This window comes from Mus caroli, unplaced genomic scaffold, assembly GCF_978045245.1.
Source record: "Mus caroli unplaced genomic scaffold, Mus_caroli_1 scaffold_6, whole genome shotgun sequence".
Classification (NCBI taxonomy): Eukaryota; Metazoa; Chordata; class Mammalia; order Rodentia; family Muridae; genus Mus; species Mus caroli.
The window spans coordinates 29283415-29306617 of record NW_028227261.1 but is presented as its reverse complement, the minus strand read 5'-3'; the positions used below and the strand labels follow the sequence as shown (position 1 = coordinate 29306617).

The 23203-nt window shown below is 49.0% G+C and overlaps 1 protein-coding gene across 1 annotated transcript in view; it reads left to right on the top strand.

The window, feature by feature from the left end:
• Window positions 1-23203, top strand: part of Csmd2 (CUB and Sushi multiple domains 2) — a 574744-nt gene that overhangs the window by 389579 nt on the left and 161962 nt on the right. Inside the window, exons 16-21 of the mRNA XM_029476560.1 lie at window positions 8739-8877; window positions 9814-10001; window positions 10707-10895; window positions 11090-11206; window positions 20303-20518; window positions 21711-21899. Coding sequence (XP_029332420.1) covers window positions 8739-8877; window positions 9814-10001; window positions 10707-10895; window positions 11090-11206; window positions 20303-20518; window positions 21711-21899 — 1038 coding nt within the window. The remainder of the gene's footprint in view (window positions 1-8738; window positions 8878-9813; window positions 10002-10706; window positions 10896-11089; window positions 11207-20302; window positions 20519-21710; window positions 21900-23203) is intronic.

Here is a 23203-nt window from a genome sequence, read left to right as displayed (position 1 = left end):
TACAGTCACTCTCTAGGTGACTCAGAGCAGGCCAACTGGAAGACACACAGCTCTTAGCAAGAGCCAGGCTTGTTACAACATCTGTCCAGCCCTGCCTTATGTCTCAGGGCAGTTCTGAAACTTCTCAGGCCAACGTTTGGTCCAGCTGGCGGCAGAGATTTCAAACCCAGATTACACCTCCTAGGGATAAGGATCATGTCACATCTGTGTGCCAGGCACAACGCCTGGCACAGGATCAGTGCCCAGTGAGACTCTCAATAGACAGAGACTGCATGTCCTGAAAGTACATTAAGGATATTAGTGCTGTTTGGACAGGCAAGGGCCGTGGCTTAGGGAACAGAGCGCTTCTTCCTCTCATCTCCTGTGATAGACAGAGGATGGAGACCTCAAAGACCTACCTGCTCACCTAGACCTCACCCCACAAATGAGAGGCCCTGGGAAGATGAAGGGGGAGGGTGAAGGGGGAGGATGAAGGGGGAGGGTGAAGGGGGAGGGTGAAGGGGGGGTGAAGGGGGAGGATGAAGGGGGAGGGTGAAGGGGGAGGATGAAGGGGGAGGGTGAAGGGGAGGATGAACGGGGAGGATGAAGGGGGAGGGCCTTTGAGAGGGCTTTGCCTCCCAGCTGACAAGCAGGTGTGTGAGATAGGAAGGGTCATCCAGAGGCTACTGGAGGAGTTTGAGCCACTAGTTTTTCCAACTGTAAAGCAGAAATGAAATGGGAGGAGGATAAAAGTTAGCCATCTTTCAAGGGTCACAGCAAGCATAGAAACAGCATCCCTCCCATCAGTGTGTGAGCTCCCGGAAGTAAGGACACCATCCTGGCTCACAGCCTTGCACCTGCCGAGTGTGTGACACTTGATCCACTCTCAGTCAATGCCGCTTGCTGAAGGAATGAGTGAATGCAGAAGTGAGCGAATTAATGAATTTTTTTAACCAGCCGCATGCCCCTGTGAAAAATGTGTCATTGGCTGACCTACTCGCCCCACCTCACAGCCAACCAGTCAGGTCACGCCGGGGAAGCCATATGGTCCTTCTGTTCCTCAGTTGCCACCTCGGCAAAGCACAGGTGATTCAGGAACCTCCCAGCTGGGTTGCTGTAAGCATGGCTGGCAGACAGAAAACGCTCAGTAGGGATGGCAGTTGGTATTATTTGAACTCGATTTTGACCATTTCTTTATCAGGCCAATCAGATCAGGATTGACTCCCCTTTGGGGAAAAGCTATATGTTTGAGAGGAGGATCTTTAAAATCTTAGAGTGGGGGAGAGAGCTCTGGCCCCGGAACCCACCCCACATCACCTAGCTCCTTCTGTCTGGACCTGGTGAGACGCCGGCTTCTTGATCAGCATCTTTGTCTCTATTTTTTTCTGGTTATTTTTTTTTAATTAAGTATCCCCACCTGGTGGACAATTAAATGCAGCCACTAATAGTATTTTAGATGTTCCTTTAATATATTCTGAGAGCCACTCAGGTTTGGAGCAACTGTAAGAGGACAAGGTAGGAAGGTAATGGCCTCTACATTTGGAAAGGAGGAAGGTCGTTACCTGTAGACCTGAAGGCAGGAGTGGGAAAAGGTTTGCTCAAAATATTCCAGAGAGGGAATATTTTCAACCTTGTGCACACCTAAGATCTCTCCCTCCTCAGCTCTGTCGCTGACACTCAAAAGTACCTGCGTGGCTAGGCCAGATGTGGCTGTAGTTACGTGTGTATGACAGTCACAAATAGTTACGTGTGTATGACAATCACAAATGTCCTAAGAAATGTTTCCAGGTATGGGAGGCTGCTTCCTAGTCGTGCCTTGATATTCCTCATGGTCATCTCTGCCTTGTCTATCTTTCAAGGAAGAATCCAATAGCCACACCCTTCTGTGATAGGTCAGGTGTTGGGTGGGTGTCACCCAATTGCAGCCTAGCAGCAGCCCCTGGAGGCAGGTATCGTTATTTCCCCGACTGATGGCCAGGAAGACAAGTCACCTGTCCAGCACCCTCCCAGTGTGTCCTGGACAGTGCCAGAATCCACTCCCAGATTCTGGACTGCCCCTGTAGAATGATATCGCTACAGAGACTGTAATATTAAACGTCTTCATGAAAGACTTCAGAGTATTCCCAATGAGAACAAAAAGCAGGGTTTCTATTTTTTTTCACTTCTCAGTGGGAAGTTAAAACAAAAGGAAGCATATTGCCCGTCGCTGAAAACAAGTCTCGGCAACGGACAGCTTAAAGAAACGACAGTAGTGAGACACATGGGTCAGTTATGACAACTAGGGCAATTAAACTCCCCATTAAAAATAAAGATGCTCAAACTGGATGCAGGAGAACATTCAGGCTCACAGAACTATGTTGGGGGGAAAAAAAGAGCGAGAAAGACCAGTGAGCTCTAGTGAATACTTTCACAAATCAATTTCTAAAACAGGCTATCAGGAAAGTTTCAAATCGTGTCAAAATGTAAATTTTTTTCAAAATTCAAAAAAAAAAAAGTATAGCTCATTTCCCTTGGGAAAATTGTTTAGGAACTTGCTGCCCAGCTAGAAAGATGTCCCAGCCAGTGACGTCCTTGACATGTTAGCAGGACCTGAGTCCAGGTCCCCAGCACCTGTGTCAAAAGCTGGTCCCTGACCGTGGGGCATCCTCCTGTCTGAGTAGCTGAGCTTACAACCAGTGTTTTGTTCCTTCACACATGGTGATCAAGCATCTTCTTTGTGCCAGGCACTGGGTTAGGCCCAGATACTCTCCTTGGTCCAGTTCCAGAGCCTTACCCCGTAATCAGGATAGGACCCTTCCTTCCCTTTCAGCGTTAAGTGCCAGTTTTTAGCCTGCTGTGCTTGGGTTATGTGCCTGCTTGTTTCCCGGCTGCCGCTGCTCTAGGATGGACTTCCAGCGTGATGTTGCATCCCTAAGAAAAGTCTAGTATATTTCTATGATAATCTCTAACAGATAAAAGAACAGCTAGATAAGGGCTTCAAAGTGGCTTTCCAGTGCATGCGTTACAACGGGCAGACAGGTCTCAAGTCACTGGCCAATCTCAGGGACTCTGTTCCTGTCTCCTGAGATGTCCTTAAGAGATGTCCTTAAGACATCTCTTGCACCCTGGATTTGTGTGCACACGAGAAGACCTATGGAGGTGCATATGCATGTGTGCATGCATGCGTGTCTACAAATGCATGTATGTGTATGAGTGTGAGGGTGTGTGTAGATAGATTGTGTGTGTGTGTGTGTGTGTGTGCATGGGTGTGGGTTCATGTGTGTATATGTGCATGTTCACACACATGGAGACAAGAAGACAACCTCAAGTGTTCTTCAGGAGCCATATACCTGGTTGTGTTGGTTTTTTTTTTTTTTTTTTACACAGTCTCTCACACAACAGAGGTCAGGTGTTATTTCTCAAGAACTGTCCACCTGTTTTACTGGACAAAATCTTTCATTGGGACCTGGGGCTTATCACTTTGGCTGGCTTAGCTGGCCAGCAGAGTCCCACTTATCCATGGAGCTTTTGATGTATGGGTGCTGGGGCTTGAACTTGGGTCCTTGTGCTTGCTTAGCAAGCACTCTACTGAGCGGTCTCCTAGCCCCTAGCCCTAACCCCTTCTGAATTCTGACAGTTGCTTCCCAGAGTGGCTGCTTAACAAGATCCCCTCCCTCGTGTATTTCCTTTCGTGGCACTGAGATCTACATACTTAATCAGACTCGGATTCTTTTTTTTTAATTGTCAGAGCATTTATTAAGTGGGGTTTTGTGTCTCCATTAAAGGAACATGATGTCCTACTGAGTCTTTTGGGGGGCACTAGTGGTTCTCTGTGATCCCAGCCCAGAGACTGCAAAATGGCAACTCTCCCTTGTTTCATCTTTTATAAGCTGGGATACTTGAAGAAAACATGTCTTATGCTAAGGTATAGTTCAAAAAGGAAAAAAATTTGAAGAAACGATTTTCCTTTATATACTTTTATTATGTGTGTATTGCAAAGTGAACTCCCTAACATCTTCCGACGCTGCATGTCTTTAAGCATCATTAGAGGCCAATGGATGTACATTTATCTCGTGTATTTACTGTGTGCTTAAAGTTCACATTCTAACTGAGGGTCACATTGTCTCCCTGGCTAGCAGGAGTACTTTGAGGATGGCCCAGCCTCTTTTTGACATTTTCTGCCCCTGACGCAGAATCAGTTGTTTTTTTCTAAGGCACCTTTTAAAGCAAAGTGATGTTTAGAATCTAGACTACTAAAGGGTGCTTATTACTATTGACTCACCCCATGTTTGGAAGCCGTTTCCGTAAATGCAGCTGGGAACTGCTTTATCAAAGGAAATGTGCATGGGTTCATTTCATTTCAAATAATGAAGCTTTCTTCTTTTAACCTTAACTTCCTTGATATTATATTCAACTGTCTTTTCACTCTTGCTCAAAAATGCAAGTCCCACAGAACACCAACATGACTTCCTGTGTTGTGATAAATACCCAGGACTCTAAGAATGAAGATGGTGCTACAAACAGCAACATGCTTAATAAAATTGTCTTGTTCTTATTCCTCTTCATCATCACCATCATCACCATCACCATCATCATCACCATTCTGTTCTTTACATCCTCATTTCCTCAGAGGGATGGGCTATCAAATCACTATCTTTTAAGATCTCTTTAGGTTCTTATACGTAAATACGCAATATAGTATTGTATTCAGTTTAAATTTTTAGAGATTGCACATCAAATTTAATCATTTTTAATTATGCAAAGTGATTATGTAGTTCCAGAGTTAAATCTACCAGAAAACAAAACAAAACAAAACAAAACCAAAAACAAAACACCCATGTATATTCAGGGAAGTAAAGCCCTGAGTGCTCCCTTCCACCCATGGGGGTGCTCCACATTGTCCTTTTGCCCATTCGCTGATTGTTCGTCTGAGTGGGTTCATCTAACCCTTTAATGCCAATTTAACCTTCTAAAGCTCCATTTTTACCTCTCAATTGTGTACACGCGTATGCATGCCTATGTGTGGATATGTGTATGTGAGTGCGGGTACCTGTAGAGACCAGTAGAAGGTGTTAGAGCCACTGGAGCTTGGAGCTAACAGGTAATTTTGAACCATCCCCCATCCTCCCCCAACCCGTGGGTGCTGGGAACCGAACTCAGGGCCTCTGCAAGAGCACTGCTCACTCTTAACCTCTGAGCCATCTCTCTAGCCCCTAATTTAACTTTCATATGACGCCTTCTTTAGATAAATAGGATCAAGGACATCCGTGCTCACGTGTACATAGCGATGCACTGCATACATTCAGTCAAAAGAAAAACCCTTAAGTTTAAGTTAAATTTGTATTAAAGTGTTAGTACTTACTCAGAGGAACCATAAAGGATGATGCTGTTTGATGATTGTTCAGAAGTTGTACTGCGAAAGAGACTTTGCGTCTAGGACTCCCCCTCTCTAGACCCTGCCAGTCACCGGCCACTCTGTGCAAGGAACAGAATGCAGGGTTGAGCAGGGAGCTCCGCTGGCCATCACATGTGCTGGAGATGAGATCAGCCATCTAAAGCAGTAACAAGAAGATCTGAGAAAAACAGGAGCATGGAGGCAGGGGAGCACCCACGAAAGGAATTGCATTCGAGCTAGGGCTGTGTTTGTCTGTCTGCAGCCAGGGAATGCAATTCTGCCTTTGGCCTGTGGCTTCCTGGATACTGAGCAGGAAGGTCAATATCCAGCCTCAATATCCAGAGAGGCTGAGCCTGGAATGAATGAGAGGTGAGACTCAGAACTCTCTTGAGACCTCTGGGGCACAGCAGTTGGCGTATCCCTCCCTGCCCCTGAGGTCCCACACATACGCTGTAGGAGATGATTCAGTGAGATGATGGGTGGGTTTTGCAAACCAGAGATACAGAAGGGACAATACACATGTGTGGTTTAGTTCCCGGTGTTTTATATAGACACCATCCAATTACCTCATTTCTCTAAGCCTCCACTCACAGAAATCAGAGCAGTAATCCCCGTCTATAGGATGAAGGCAATCACATATGCGCCATGTTGCTTTGCAGTCTTCACAAGGATAATCCACATTAAGCCCCGACACCTGGCGAGCCCTGGGTCCCCTCCAGTTTGGCTGTCTGTATGACAGTGGTGTGCTCTGTGCTGCCGGAGGATTTGGAAACAGAGGTCTTCAGGTTAAATCTCAGCTCCGACTTCATTAGCTTAATGCCTTTATCTAGAGTCTTAACTTCCTTGGCCTTGGTTACCTCCTCTGTAAAATGGGGATAATAACTTTATTAGCATGCATTTAAAGGACATAATAAAGCATCCCAATGAGTAGGGCACCGGGAGGCATCGGCACCTCTTCCTGACGTCATTACTATTGCTATGGTCTCTGTTCATTAAACATCCTAGTATACTTTTCTATTAAGGATGTCTGGGCTGGGGCTGGAGAGATGACTCAGCAGTTAAGAGCACTTGTTGCTGTTGTGGAGAAGCCAAGTTCAGTTCCCGGCTTCCACACAACTGCTCACAGCCTCCTGTGACTCTAGTTCTAGGAGATATGACACTCTCTTCTGGCTTCTTCAAGCACTAGGTACACACCTGATGCACAGACATACACGCACTCATACACATAAAATAATAAAATACAGTCTATTTTAGAATAAGAATCTCTGGGATGAGGATGCATCCCTGTGAGTGGAGGCTTAGAGAATTGAGTAATTGGATAATCAGAGAGTGTCTATACAAAACACTGAGAACTAAAAAGAAGTGCCTGGTGGCTCCTTTATTTCCACCTCAGTCCTGTTCAGGAGGTGTCTGGCCTCTACAGTAAGAGGGGCTAGCGCAGTAGTACTCAATGTCTGGGTCTTGACCCCTTTGGGGAGTGAAGACCCTTTTACAGGGGTCACCTAAGACCATCAGGAAACACAGATATCCACATTGCAATTCATACCAGTGACAAAATTACAATTATGAAGTAGCTATGCAAATAATGTCATGGTTGGGGCCCACCACAACACGAGAAACCATATTAAAGGGTCACAACCTTAGGAAAGTTAAGAACCACTGGTATAGAGGAAGCAGGAGTTTCTTTACAGCCTAGAGGCTGCTTCACTTGTGGCGCTTGCTTCTGGGCTGTCTTGCTTCATTCCAAGTCCAAGCTAGTTCCTCAGCCTCACGCTCCACAGCTTCCTATGACAGCCACAGCACCCCAGCCTCACGTTGCGGAGGAATATGGTCTGAGGAGCGTGGCCACGTACTGTGGAAATGCCTGGCGTGGCATGAGCACTCGGCTACTGAGGGCGGCCTTGACAACGACAACAGCCTTAGTGTGGTAGTGGTATGGTCACTTTCTGCAGGAAGCTTGGGCAAGTGTCACGTGACCTACATCAGTCTATTATGCAACACAGTCCCAACAGCCCGCAGTCGGGATTACAGACCTTTTAAGCTAAGTGTCAGAGAGACTTTTCACAGCACTGTGACAAGACACCGGACAGCAGAACTTAAGGAAGGAGAGGTTTAGTCTGACTTACAAGCAGGAATGTCATGGTGGCCAGATCTGGAGGCAGCTGGCCATGCTGCACCCTCAGTCAGGCAGCAGAGAGAGATGGATGCTGGACTCAGCTCTTTCTCTTTTTAATCGTGACTATTATTTATTTATTCTCTACTTATACCTCTATTCTGTATTTATTCACACCATGGAATGGTGATTCTTCCCCTATTCAGTTTACCTCCTGTAGACATTCCCTCAGAGACATCCCTGGAGATTTGTCTCCCAGGGGACTTTAGATCCCATCAAGGTGGCAATAAAATTTAACCATCACGATGCTTAACACAGCTCATAAGTGGGCCCACTCCTTGGAATAACTTAAAGGCCCAGGTGGGTGGGGCTTCCATCTTGACACCTGTTTCCACAGTCACTGAAATGGGAGGAGGGAATTTTGCAAGTCACTTGCTAACTTTGAACATCTCCACATGGACGTGACAGGCATCATTCATGTTCTTTCACCCTATTGGCCAAAGCAGTCATGTGACCCAGCATGACACTGAAACCCACCATGTGTCCTGAAGGAAGAATAGTGGGAGTAGCTCTGATGGCCATCACACAGGCTCGGAGGCATGGTGTCTGGAAGAAGGAATCATGGGAAGGAACCTGAGCAGGAGGCAATGTCATACTTCATGAGACCAAACCAACCAGAGGGTGGGATAAAGCAGCCAGCATCTTGCAGAGTCACCTGCCCCAGACTCCATTCATCCATCCTTATATCCATTCCCTTGCCCAAACAACCATAGAGGCAGAGGTATGTGTCAGGCGCCAGACTAAATACTGGGCATGCCTTCGGAGAAGGCAAATAACACGGTACGCTCTCATAGTATGGCGAGACTCAACACTGCCCTGAGCTGACCCCATGTCTAGCCACTAGCTCCCCAGTTGTTGATGGGAGAAAGTAGGCTGGGCTGATGCTTCTGCCTCAGGCCTGGCAATTGAGTTGGGAACAAAGGAAAAGGGAGCTGTGACCCAAATATTAACCCCACTGGAATGACAAACAGACTTTGCTGAAAGAATTTTTAGTCTTTTCCTTCAGGCCTTTTATAAACCTGCAAATGATGTAACCGGTCACTTCTATAAGGGTCCCAGTTGGCAAAGCTCACAGTTTAGACTTTATGTAATTTTCCATAAAAACAAAACAAGCCCTTGTTGGCTGACACTTTATAGAGAGGGTTTTTTTTTTTTTTATTTCTTCGTTCATTTGTCTCTCAACAAATCCGTTCTTCTCTCTCTGTCCCCCAGCTCCCTGTGGTGGTCACCTGACTTCGCCCAGTGGGACCATCCTATCTCCAGGCTGGCCTGGTTTCTACAAGGATGCCCTGAGCTGCGCCTGGGTGATCGAAGCCCAGCCTGGATACCCCATCAAAATTACATTCGACAGGTGCTGCTGACTGTGGCTTCCGAGGGGGGGTGGTGCCAAGATGATGCCTCCAGTCTGACAAAGTCTGGGGGAGTATAGCACCAATGCTAGGACATCAGCAGGGTGGAGGAGGGTGGAGGACATGGGGATGGCTGCCTCACCGGCTTTATGCTTCTGTTTGATGTGTTGGAAGTCTGTGGCTGGAAGATGGGAAGGCGAGTACGTGATCACCTTGGACCCCAGAGCCCTTTCCTTTACCATCCCCTTAAAGAGAGATGGCAAGTAGGCACCATCAGACACCATCAAATTTAGACAGAGCCCACAAACTCTCAGCCTAGGAAGAAGTGCTCCCTAACCTCTGCCCTAAACCCTGCTCAAGTGCTCCCCCCATTCCCAGGCTCTACTTAAGTCCCCTGGTGAGAAAGAAGCTTCCCAGAAGTGAACCCAGACCTCCTCCAGATGGAGCATCAATGGCGTAAAATTCATGGTCTGCCAACTGTACCGTGAAGACTGACATAGGAAACACACTGTGCTCTGTGGGCCACTTGCCCATGTGTGACTCTGATGCACAGTCTTTATTGCTTTGGGTGTTTACTTTTTTATAAATGTAAAAGCTAGTTTTAGTTCTCTATGCCAAAGGCCGGATTTGATCCTGGGACTCTGGCGGATGAACACCCTAGCCTAGAACAGTCTGAACCCCATGAAACCTTTGTCTCTGCATCTTAAGACGAATCCTGGCCCATGTTCTAGAGAGGATTGCAAGTGTACATCCTAGGATGGAGGGGAGAGTCGAGTTAAATGCACTAGAGGAAGACCTTCCATATGATTAGTAAATATATGCAAATTATATTAAAATATCCTGTCTGCTGAAATCTGATTGCCTGGAGACCTGGGTGAGGCAGGGCAAATGATGCACTTTGGATTTCTTAAAACATCTCCATTTGCATCGTTTGGTAGGTTTAAAACGGAGGTCAACTATGACACCCTGGAAGTGCGAGATGGACGGACATACTCAGCACCTTTGATTGGCGTTTACCATGGGACCCAGGTGCCCCAATTCCTCATCAGCACCAGCAACTATCTCTACCTCCTCTTCTCTACTGACAAGAGTCACTCAGACATCGGCTTCCAGCTCCGCTATGAGAGTGAGTCTCAGCGGGTGGCACAAAGAGGCAGACCACCAGACTGAATGGGTTGGGGGAAGGCCCCCTGACTGTGCTCCACCATGGGGCCCAGCCCTAGCCATCCTAGAACATCATTCTCAGCCTCTCTCACAGGTCATGGGAACTGAGTTACTCATGACCTTCAGGCCAGGTCTCATGTGCACCCCTCACAGCTACCTCTGTCTACGAATAATTGGCTGCTGCCATACCCTGCACTGTGGGATCAAGTGTTTGACTGGCCATGAACTTGAAGTCAGTTGGCATCTCCGTTGCATCCATCTTCTCTCATCATTTCCATTTGCCTCCCCTTGATTTAGAAGGTTAACCTCACGTCATCAATACCTTTCAGACCAAATTAGGAAGTATCATGGATGTGACTTGAGAACATCGTGAGGACAGAGTCATTTTCTGACTCATGCTTTGTCACTAAGCTTTGATATAGTGCCAGAGTGAACATTCAGTAGACCTGGACTAAATGTGTGACCCTACTTGAGAGCTGGGCCTTTCAAATGCCCCACCCTCACCCCCGCTACATGAATACCAAGGGCCGCATTTCATGAGTCGGTAACTGGCAACTTCTGCCTCTGTAAAACAAGGCTCTGTCCTCCCTCCATTTATAAGCCAAGTGCAGTCCTCCTTGATGACATCACACACTATCTGTCATCATCTGTGGCTTCTCTTTTCCAGCTATTACACTGCAGTCAGACCACTGTCTGGACCCAGGCATCCCCGTCAATGGGCAACGTCATGGAAATGACTTCTATGTGGGTGCTCTGGTGACCTTCAGCTGTGACTCGGGCTACACATTAAGCGATGGGGAGCCCCTGGAGTGTGAGCCAAATTTCCAGTGGAGTCGCGCCCTGCCCAGCTGTGAAGGTGAGGCACACCAGTAAAGGGCGATAAAGAGCAGATTCTTTTCCTCCCCTGATAAACCAAGAGCCTGATTCACTGACTCCCTAACACTCATCGATGAGGTTGGTGGTTTGGGGGTTGGGGTGGGTGTTCATGAAGGATGGTTGAGGGAGCTCTCTGAGGCACTCTGACTTCCTCTGCCCACTTCACTCCTACAGCTCTCTGCGGTGGCTTCATTCAAGGTTCCAGTGGCACCATCTTGTCGCCAGGGTTCCCTGACTTCTACCCCAACAACTTGAACTGCACCTGGGTTATTGAGACATCACATGGCAAGGGTGAGTGTCTAAGCCTGCCGCAGGTACTAACCTTGTGGCCAGGACTCCAGAGTCCCAGGCCAGAGCAATTTCTATGAAGATTTCACTACATGGTGACAACGGAGCTTAGCTTCATCTAGATTTTCTCACCAATAAGAAAACTTGCAGGAGCTGCACACCTGTCTGCATCACAGAAGCCATTCAGTAAATACTGCTGAGAATCTAACTTCTCAGGCTTTAAGAGGTCTTGCTAGTGGCCAGCATTCAGCATAATCCATCCCATGAGGGGGTGTCACACCCTCATCAGTATAGAGATGGGAAGCTAGTTCACAAATATATATATATATATATATATATATATATATATATATATATTTAAATTTTTTACTACTGGCACAGAGATAAGCACTGAATGTAGGACTGTACACATGCTTACGCCCCTATGATGGAGCTAGATTTTCCACCCCTCTTTTTACGTTTTCTTTTGAGACAGGGATTTGCTAAGTCAACCAGGCTGGTGTTGAACATGTGTCCAAATAGCAGGGATTACAGGTCTGTACTGCCAGGTTATTGTCAACCTGTTGTCTCAGCAGCATCTCTCCGGTGTTTCTGAAACCCTTTGTCCTCCTTCTGTAACCAAAGAAACCCAGGACACTTTTGGTCCCTCTTCCTCACGTTCGCCCTTCGGATTCTGAGCATGGCGGCCCCCTCTCACATTGCTTTCTTCTTTCTGGGAGTGACACACATGTGTTTGCCTCCCCAGCTTCTGCTGCTTCCTCAGTTGTTAGGCAGAGAAAGGAGGACCTCTGGGCTATCCCTAGCCAGTCAGCGTAGCCCAGTCAGCCTAGCCCAGTCAACCTAGCTAGTCAGCCTAGCCCAGTCAGCCTAGCCCAGCCAGCCTAGCACAGTCAGCCTAGCACAGCCAGCCTAGCCCAGTAAGTCTAGCCCAGTCAGCCTAGTCCAGTCAGCCTAGCCCAGTCAACCTAGCCAGTTAGCCTAGCCCAGTCAGCCTAGCCCAGTCAGCCTAGCCCAGTCAGCCTAGCCCAGTCAGCCTAGCCCAGCCAGCCTAGCCCAGCCAGCCTAGCCCAGTCAGCCTAGCCCAGCCAGCCTAGCCCAGTCAACCTAGCCAGTCAGCCTAGCCCAGTCAGCCTAGCCCAGTCAGCCTAGCCCAGTCAACCTAGCCAGTCAGCCTAGCCCAGTCAGCCTAGCCCAGCCAGCCTAGCCCAGTCAGCCTAGCACAGTCAGCCTAGCACAGCCAGCCTAGCACAGCCAGCCTAACCCAGTCAGCCTAGCCCAGTCAGCCTAGCCCAGTCAGCCTAGCCCAGTCAGCCTAGCCCAGCCAGCCTAGCCCAGCCAGCCTAGCCCAGTCAGCCTAGCCCAGCCAGCCTAGCCCAGTCAACCTAGCCAGTCAGCCTAGCCCAGTCAGCCTAGCCCAGTCAGCCTAGCCCAGTCAACCTAGCCAGTCAGCCTAGCCCAGTCAGCCTAGCCCAGCCAGCCTAGCCCAGTCAGCCTAGCACAGTCAGCCTAGCACAGCCAGCCTAGCACAGCCAGCCTAACCCAGTCAGCCTAGCCCAGTCAGCCTAGCCCAGTCAGCCTAGCCCAGCCAGCCTACCTCAGTCAACCTAGCCAGTCAGCCTAGCCCAGTCAGCCTAGCCCAGCCAGCCTAGCACAGTCAGCCTAGCACAGCCAGCCTAGCCCAGTAAGTCTAGCCCAGTCAGCCTAGTCCAGTCAGCCTAGCACAGCCAGCCTAGCCCAGTCAGCCTAGTCCAGTCAGCCTAGCCCAGTCAGCCTAGCCCAGTCAGCCTAGCCCAGTCAGCCTAGCCCAGTCAACCTAGCCAGTCAGCCTAGCCCAGTCAGCCTAGCCCAGCCAGCCTAGCTCAGTCAACCTAGCCAGTCAGCCTAGCCCAGTCAGCCTAGCCCAGCCAGCCTAGCACAGTCAGCCTAGCACAGCCAGCCTAGCCCAGTAAGTCTAGCCCAGTCAGCCTAGTCCAGTAAGCCTAGCCCAGTAAGTCTAGCACAGCCAGCCTAGCCCAGTAAGTCTAGCCCAGTCAGCCTAGCACAGCCAGCCTAGCCCAGTCAGTCTAGCCCAGTCAGCCTAGCACAGTCAGCCTAGCCCAGTCAGCCTAGCCCAGTCAGCCTAGCCCAGGCAGTGAGCCCCAGGTTCAGCTGAGAAACTGTCTCCAAAACCAGCATGGGCAGCTATTGAAGAACATCACCTAAAATTAACCCCAGGCCTACACACACACACACACATACAGAGAGAGAGAGAGAGAGAGAGAGAGAGAGAGAGAGAGAGAGCATGAGTTTAACCATTTTGAAAAGGAATGTTTAAAATCCCATCCATATCTCATCCACGAAGCCCCGTGGATAGGAGCAATAGAGAGCCATGGATAGTCTTAGCCCCTGGTGGGATGTCCCTTTAGCAGAGATAATCCATAAAAGCAAAGGCTGTTGGATTCAATTAAAATTTAAAAATTGATAAGGTTTGTATTAAAAAAAAAAAAGAAACCTCTGTGAAAATGCAAAGTCAATAGTAAATACAAAAAAAAAAATCTGTGATGTACGTAATTGACTAAACACTGCCGACCTAATGTGTAAAGAGCTTTTAAATTCTGTAAGAAAACTCGGCCCGGCCCATCAGCCTGAAAAATGAGCAGAGCTATAAACTAACACTTCATAATTGAAATACAAATTGAAAACATCAGCCCCACCAATAATTAAAGACATGCAATTTCAGCCAGTAATGAAACACACTTTCCCTTTCCAAGTCACGTCAGGGTGTCGTTATGCACGGTGTGGTAAAGACATGGCTAAGCCTCGCTGCCTCACTTCTGACCAGTGCGGACAAGCCTGGGCTTCTCCCAGCGGTGGTCTGGGAATGAGAGGTCAGTGTGGCCTCTGTAGCCAGCGATTTTATTTCGTTTACCTGAACACAAGTCGTAAGGCTGCATACTGTCATATACCTGTCAATTACAGCTTTTTATTACATCAACAGATTAGGAACCAGGGCTGAGGAGATGCCTCCATTAATACCATGCTTGCTCAACATGCATTGAAGACCTCAGCTCAGACCACCAGCATTCATGTACACAGCCAAGCACAGTAATACATGTAACACCAGAGCCGTGGAAGCACACATACGTGGCTTCTTGGGACACACTGGCCAGCAGCTAGCCAAGTCAGTAAGTGCCAGATTCAGTGTCCCCAATAATAAGACACCAGAATCAACCTCTGCCTTCTACACACAGGCACACGTGTGCATAGTACATGTACGCATGCGCACACAACGAGCACAAATTAACTAGCTAATCCAAGTGACTACAAAATTCCAGAAATGGATTAGATGACTCCAGTTCAGCTCTCAGACTCACTTCAGGTGGCTCCAGCTCCAGGGAATCTGACTCCATGTAACAGCCTCCACGGGCATTGCATCCATGTAGCATGTAAATGCACACAAACACACACACCCACATGCACACACACTCACAAATAAAAATAAAACAGGAAGTAAGCAGAGAGTGTAGGTATGGAATAGAATGCCAGACAGTTACAGAAAGAAATAAGAGAGGAAAGGATGTCTGCCGACCATCAGAGATGTGCCAATAAGTTAAACAGCAAAGTATGGCCCCCAAAGTCTGGAGCCTTTATAAAGCAGAAGCTAGGCTACTTGTATCATACATGATCTGCAAGGTCTATTCCACATGTTCATACAAGCTGTCCTTTCTTCATTCTCATCTTTGGACTGCTTTTCCCATGAATGAGGACGATATCTTATGTAACCGCACTATTTGCATAAAGAAAAACCTGAAGAGTATTTCTATACATACCATGTATATTGAAGTATCCACCTTGGCTTTGAAGGCCAACTCTGCCCAGGGCTAGGATGGCCCAGAGTCTCTCCATCAAGGCAAGGCAGGAACCTCCTGGAAGTCAAGGTAGCCCTGAGGATCCCTAGAAAGACAATGCTAGTATTAAAGATATTCTGTATCAGAGAAATGCATGTTTCTCTGGCTCGTGTGAATGTATATGTCACTGTATTTCTGTGTGCGTTTACCTAGAAATCACGTCAGCTCATTGGCTAGTTCACACAGGCTTGTCTGATGATGTAGACCCTGACCGCAGTGTACCATGATGAGGCAGACAGAAGACAGAAACACCGGGATCTTAGGCAAGATGGAAGCTTCTGATCAAGGGTGATATCCATGAAAGAATTAGCTGGGATAAAAAGTCTGAGAATCCATGAAAGCTTGTGGTGAACGACCAGACCTCCTTAGAACTATACAAAAGCTTCCCTCACCTTTAGCACTGAACCCCAAGTAAACCAGGCAGAGAAACCCTGGGCTGCAGACACCTGCTGGGTCCCAGCCACCCAGACCTGAGCTGTTTCTAGAACTTGCCATCATCAAGAGAGAGAAGATGGTCCCTAACTTGAACTTTCCTTTTAACCCTCATCTCCATAACATATTAGGAGCTCTTTGAAAGACAGATCTCAGGTTCCTGGTGCTTTCCCCTCCCCTGGTTACTCCAGCACACAGGACCTAGAGACCTGTTTGGTGGTGTGAATTGAAAGGAACTGAGACCACACCCTTCTCCTAGGCCCTGCTCCTAGACTATGTTGGGCTAACAGACCCCCAGGTTGCTTATTTGAATTGTTCCCAAACAAGAGGATATTCCGAATTGTTCAGCTGCCATATGGCAGGGTTACTGGAGTCATGGTCAGACCCAGGGCATGGGCAGCTTCAGCCACCAGTCCTCAATTGGTCAATTAAGGGAATAAAGTATTGGCGGAAAGCACTAAAGAGGGATTTATTCAATGTGGACACATTGAGAAGAGAAACAAAGAGGTTCAATCACTTCAATCTCTCTCTCTCTCTTTCTCTCTCTCCCTCTCTCTCTCTCTCTCTCTCTCTCACACACACACACAGAGAGAGAGAGAGAGAGAGAGAGAGAGAGAGAGAGAGAGAGAGAGAGAGAACTCCACATCCACTTTTAGAATCCATGAGATTTGGGGTTAAATAGATTGCATAGCCATAACCATCCTGGGCAAGATCTGGTCCCACTCGGCACCATTATCTCAGGATCAGTCACCTACAAGAGGTCAAGTTCTCAGAACTGTGTGAGACCTCATTCCTGGAGACAAGTCCCCAGCTGTGGCTACCACCTGGGCTGTAGCTCTTTCCTTCTCCCCAGGTGAGATTCCCTCAGCAGGAAATCAAAGTCCCCAGAGTGCTCTGTTTCAGTCACGTGTTGGCCAAGGGGATGAGCACAGTCTCTCTTTAGGTTACAGGGGGTGGATGGTGAAGGGAGTTAGCGATGCAGGGGTCCAGAGAATGACTTTTCAGAGACCTCAATGTTAATTACTAGGAAAATGGGGTTCCCTCTTTGGCATTCTTAAAATCATTAATAAAAGATTTTTAAAACAGACTCAGAAGCATGAAGACAATTTTATTAAATTTCAAGGGGGAAAAAAAAAACAGGACAGGCAAGATGGAAATCCTGCCTGGCAGTTGCAGGAAAGAAGCAGAAGCAGTCAGAAAGCCCAGGGTCAGAAGCAGTCAGAAAGCCCAGGGTGTCAGAGAAAGTAGGCTTAGGACCACTGATCTGGGTTCACAGGGCACAGTTCGAAGGCTCGTGCACTCAGGACAAAGGATTGGACCAGGGACACTTGATTAGAAAGAGAAGGGGGCAAACAATTAAGAAGGAACAAGACACTTCCAAGAATGGAAGAGGGGACTAAGGAAAATGTCCCAGAAGCATCAGGCTCCTTATACATAGTCCTTTATAACTCTTCATTGTCCCTGTGTCTCCCAGCTGTACCCCTCTCCCCACTCTGAATGTTCTGTTCCACGGATGAAGCCTCGAGGTGATAAAGGGCTTCCAGGCTCTCTCTGCAGATGGGCTCCTTTGATGCACTAATCTTGGCATTTTAGTCTCTAGTACCCATCCTCCTGTCATACCAGGAATGGCCTCTCCCAACCTCCCAGGTGACCTGGGGATCTGGAGCCCTGATCACCTGTTGAATGCCTGCTGGATCTCTGCTATGTGCCAAGACGGCACCAGGAGCCTGACAGTGTGGCTCTTTCAAGTTGTACCTCACCCCAAGGACTATTTGCCACCTGGAAAGAAAGTCTGCCATTTCCCTACTGCAGCTGAGGGAAGAAGCTTACCAAGGGACTCAAGCTCCCGTCCTTCCACAGGCAGACAGACACGTGACCCCTGTGATTTCTGCCCTGTGCAGTGGCTCATGCTACCGTGTGCATCTGTCACACCAAATAGGATTCAAGCTCCAACCAGTACCTCTCTATTTCTATGACAATGTCTTCATTTTCTCACAATGGCCTAAAGAGCCCCCAAGCAATCAGCACAGCTGGGAAACCCGAGGGTTTCAGCTGGGTTTGCTCATCCTTAGACTCCCTGCCAAATGTTTACTCCCCGGGAGAGGCTGTGTTTGCACGCTGGAAGAGCAGGGGCAAGCTGGTGTCTTAGCCACTATTTCTGCTAGTTACTGTGTCTGACCCACATGTTCCCCCCTCCACACATGGTCATACCTGTTTGCCAAGGGCCATATGGACCCTCACTGGTGAATCCCTCCAATGTACCCCATGAAGGCCCCCAGATATAGTTGCTCATACTCCCCACAGACTACAGAGATTGCCTACAGTTGCTGCAACCCTCTCCTTCACTAAGCCAGATCTTTCTCAGCATAAGCCACTAAGCACCAGCCCAGTGCTTGGTAGGGACACAGGACCTGCATCCTTGCATGCATTGGTACTTGGACGAATCCTAGTTACCTAGATGTGGATTGTTTACACCTCACCACCTCTGCTCATTTTCCATCTCCCCAACGCTCATAGAAACCCAGACATTTGGAGATCTCTAGCTCCTTCCCATCCATGGGGATGCAAGACATCCGAACACTTTCAAACTCTTCAGCCTTAGGGGCTTGGATCCAACCACCATTTACCAAAACTGTTGTCGGTGTCAGTGATGGCACAGAGGTATGCCACAGGTCAGTGGGGCCTGGTAGGTCAGCAGAGAGGTGTTTCTCACAAGCTCCCAGGTAACTGCCATATTGTGGGTCCATAGCTCACACACACAGTAGCAAATGGACCCTGTCCTCATCACACTACATGGCCCATGGACGTACTGGCTCACGCATATGCTTTCACATAGACTCACCCAAACAGCAGAATCAGGACAAGCTCAAGAGCTGTCTGTTGTTGATATCCTTCTGTTCCAGCAGCTTCCTCCTCACCCTCCAGCCTACCACCTACTCTTGTCCTCTAGCCTGAGAGGCTGCAATCCTGGAGTGGGAGGACAGAGTCGCCTCAGCAGTCAGAGGGCCTAGGTGTAGCTCTGCTTACCTATGAGGAGGACCTTGGACAAATGACTTTATCTCTTGTGCCTTGTTTTCCCCAGGGTACAAAATAGACATGGAACAGATCACACCCCCATTTTAGGGTAACTGGCGGATCTGTTTCTCCAGCTTCACTTCTAGCTGCTAAGGGCTGGCCTCGGGAGCAAACAAGACAGCAAGAATAGTGGCAGCAGGGGCATCAAGACTCAGTGAAGAAATATTATTGTGTTTCCTTTGCTTTACACTTGTAGTCTTCCCTCCCCGACCCTGACACTTGGTAGGTGCCAAGGACATTTGTCCTCATGGAAAGCGACACACAGATACATTCCTGCTGCTGTCCAAGGGCGCTCACATCCCCTGTCTTCCCACTCTCCAGTTCTCTTTGCTGCCTCCGCCCCTCCTCTGTCTCATGTAATTTCTTCAGCTTCTACTTCCCCATCTCTGACACTGCAAACTCTCCTGGACCCGCTAGTCCAAACTCATGGCTTTCGATGCCACCTTCTGCTGGTGACTCATATCCACCTCTGAAGTCCCACCTGAGTCCTGAACTCCTGGTTCTCTTTTCAGCTCCTCACTGGAAGCTCAGACACCACCCAGGCTGGGTTCACCACCAGAGCCTCTGCTTTGCTCTCTGCTGCAGCTGCTTATTCCCAAGAGTCCCCTTCACCCCTCTGCATCACATCTGCCACTGCTACCAACCCAGCTGCTCGACATTCCTTAGCCATGTTTGCTCTTGCTGCTGAGCAAGCCCCACCCCCAGTCCAGTGCAAGCAGCCATCCTTGAAACTGACTTCTCTGACTCCCCTCATCCTCCTTCTGACCTACCATTGTGCTATAACAAAAGTCTGACCTGGGCTGGGAGGGGCCAGCCATCTTGTTAACTCCAGCAAAGTGCCAGATCTGTCCCCAGTTTCAGGTCCAGATGCTTCCCCTAAAGATACCCAGCTACCCTGCTGCTCATAAAGCCCTCTGAAAGATAGGCCACTCCCTTGTCAGGGACAATCTTCCTTGTCTTAACCTACTGAATGACTGTGAGACCTTCTGAGATTCGAATTAAGCATTCTCTTCTTTGTAAAGCTGTCTCACAAGCCTCTCTTCCCGCTACATCTTTTAATCTACTACTTAGTTATATGTGCATGCTTATGTGGGTGCATGTATGAACATGTGTGTGGAAGCCAGAGGACAGTTGGGTGTTGCTCCTAGAGCTGTCCACCTTGTTTTGTTGAGACAGCATCTGTCACTGAGCCGGGGTTCACAGGCTGGGCTGAGCTGGCGGGTCAGCCAGCAAGCATTGGGAATCAGCCTATCTCTGCTTCCCCAGCTATGGGGTCAACAAGCACAAACAACCACACTCTGACCGCACACATGGGTTCTGAAGATCAAACTCAGGTCCTCACAGCAAACCTTGTACCAACTGAGCTCTCTCCCCAGCCCTGCTTCCTCTCCCCAGCCCTGCTTCCTCTCCCCAGCCCCGCTTCCTGCTGTAGACTGCCTTCTAGACTCCCATGACAGTCTGGTCTCCAGTCTAGGGTCCATCCCTCTCACTGTAGACGTTTGTTTAACACGTTGGCCTTTTCCTCCTCCTCACCCTGGATCTCACCCATGGTACAGACTCTACAAAGACACAGAGAATGCTGTGAATCAATGCAGTAAATTATCTGCAAACTGTCCCTTGCGCGTGCTGACCGCTGGAACAAGGAGCTCGACTCCAGCCCCCTGCCCACCCCAGCCTGCGCCTCTGCTCTCTCTCCCCTCTGCAGGCGTGTTCTTTACTTTCCATACCTTCCACCTGGAGAGCGGCCATGACTACCTCCTCATCACTGAGAACGGCAGCTTCTCCCAGCCCCTGAGGCAACTGACCGGCTCGAGGCTGCCAGCCCCCATCAGTGCCGGGCTCTATGGCAACTTCACCGCTCAAGTCCGCTTCATCTCTGATTTCTCCATGTCCTATGAGGGATTCAACATCACCTTCTCAGGTAATGTGTGTGACTGTCCCTGGGGAGAAGAGATCAAGGAGCTCTCTCTCTCTCTCTCTCTCTCTCTCTCTCTCTCTCTCTCTCTCTCTCTCTCTCTCTCATAGCTCTTCAATGACCTCAATGCTGCAGGTGAAAATACTTAGCTTAGACACAATGGACTTCACGGGAACAGTCTTGATGTGTGTCAGGAGGTTCATTCTCTGACTCAGGGTACACTTTGAACATGTCACACACACACACACACACACACACACACACACATGGGTGAACTAGAGGAATTCACAAGAGTCCCTTCCTTCTTCAAGAGTCCCTGCTTGACGAATTCCCCATGACTCACTCCTGTTTCACAGCCCCAGCAATTACAGAAAGAGATGAGAGTTACTGTATCTATGTTTCAGGCTCATTCAGCATCTGCATCTACGCTAATCTCAGAGTGATATATTTTTAGCTGTGAATTTGGGAATCCTGAAAAGAAAGCTCTTTCTTGGCATTTGAAGCCTTTACTCCTGTTACCAGCTGTCCCCTCCACCCTCATCCTGAGGTACCTAAGGTCTCCCGCATCAGCAGGACAGAAGTACTGATGGGCTCCTCCTTAGCCCAGCGTAGCCTCCTGCTGCCCTCTTTACAGAAGTCCCCAGGCCATCAGCCTGAGCAGGCCTGGCCAGTAGGACCCTCCTCCCTACTATATGGAGCATAGAGAGACAGTCACATCCTCACTAAAGACATCATGCATGCCCTGGGCACCCTCCCACTGGGCTTATCATTGGTCGCAAAGCCAGCCTTGTTCAGAGCAAACTTCAAGAGAAGCGTTTGGAGTCAGGATCCTAGTGCACGTTGCTCAAAGCAGGACCACAGGCCCTGACTCCCTGAAAATGGCTGGTGTGTGAAGCTGGTTGGTGCCTGGGGAGATTCCAGAGCACCTGCCAGGCCCAGGTTTCAGGTTCAAGTGGAACCCCAAAGTAGGGGCAGAGGGAGGACTCTCAAAAGTCCTCTGTGGAGCACTTCTCCCAGATTCTGAGCCTCCCAACATTTCTCTCGGCCTGAGCCCTCAGGATGGCTCTCCTTTTCCCCACACTTGTTGGGAGCTAGCACACTGTAGTCTAGGATTTTTTTCCTCTGGTCCCTTTTCCTTGGTGCTGGGGCTGTCCTCAACTGTCTCCGCGACTAACACTCCCACTGTCTTCCTCTGCAGAGTATGACCTGGAGCCCTGCGAAGAGCCCGAGGTTCCAGCCTACAGCATCCGAAAGGGCTTGCAGTTTGGTGTGGGCGACACCCTGACCTTTTCCTGCTTCCCCGGGTACCGTCTGGAGGGCACGGCCCGCATCACGTGCCTGGGGGGCAGACGGCGCCTGTGGAGCTCGCCTCTGCCAAGGTGTGTTGGTAGGTGGTCACGTGCTTTCCTTCTGCTTCCCTTATTGGGCGGGCCAAATTTAGAGCGAGGCGGAGGGCTGCACCCAACCGGGAGGCTCATGGGCCTGGGTTGAGGATCCATATAGTCACACTTACCTGCAGGGGGACCTTGGATGCGTAGTCTAACTACCTCTGTAAGATGCAAAGGAATCTGCTCTACGGCCTGACCTGGCCTTTGCCAAGAAGTTTTGATAGTCTCTGGGTGCAGTTGACCTCAGTATGTCCACCTCCAGCCATTAGCACAGGCTCTAGTTTTCAGATGCCTCTTGCAAAGCAATATGTGGGAGAGGGTGGCTAGTGGAGGAGATTTTATATATATATATATATATATATATATATATATATATATATATATCCTTTACTCAAAAGGACTCTCAATCGAGCTGTGTAGGGCTATCTGCTCTTGGAAAATCCCTAGAAAGACACTTCACCCAGGGAGGGGGAAGGGCAGGAGCTGGGCTCAATTATGATGCACCTAGTATACCCCAGTCCAGCTTCTAGCTCCTGGAGATGAAAAAAGTCCACACCACAGAGAGAGACTCCCCATCCCCCACCCCACTCAGTGGGGAACCCACCAAGAACACACACATGTGTATATACTGTGTAAGCAGAGAAAGTGCGGAGGAGGGCTGCTGCTTTGTGATCGTGGGCAGGAAGGACCCCTCTAGTAAAGGGCGTTTTAGCAGATATGCGGAGGAGCTGGACATGAGGAGGCAGCGTGGAGCAGACCTGAGCCACGAGGCTGCTTGGTGTTTGAGGAACAGCTGGGAAAGCAGCTGAACAGGCAGCTGGGCGCAGGTGGCAGAGGAACTGGAGATGGAGGAAGACAGGGAGTGGGCAGGACATTGGCACTGGACTGGCCTACATTGCTGCTAGAGTCCAAAAGAAGGTTGATCGGTGCTCTGGGCCCAAAGGGAATAGAAAGTAGGATGACACCATAGGAAGTGGGGATAATTGCTACTATGGATGGAGGGCTATTTGCTCAGTGGCCTCAGTACTGAACCCAATAGAACACAGATGAATTAGTGAAGAACTCACTATGCTCTCAGGTAGCCATGGAGCTCTTAGAAAACATAAGGAACAGATCAGAGTATCATGCGTCCATTAAAACAGAACCCAGCATCGCCAACGCCCATGAGGTGCTAGGGTTGAGGCTCAGCGGTAGGGAGGTTCCCTAGTTCAGTCATGAAGTGGAAAGGAAGAGAGAGACAGAGACAGAGACAGAGGGTGGAGAAAAAATAGAGGGAGAAAGAAGACAGGGAGGGGAGGGGAGA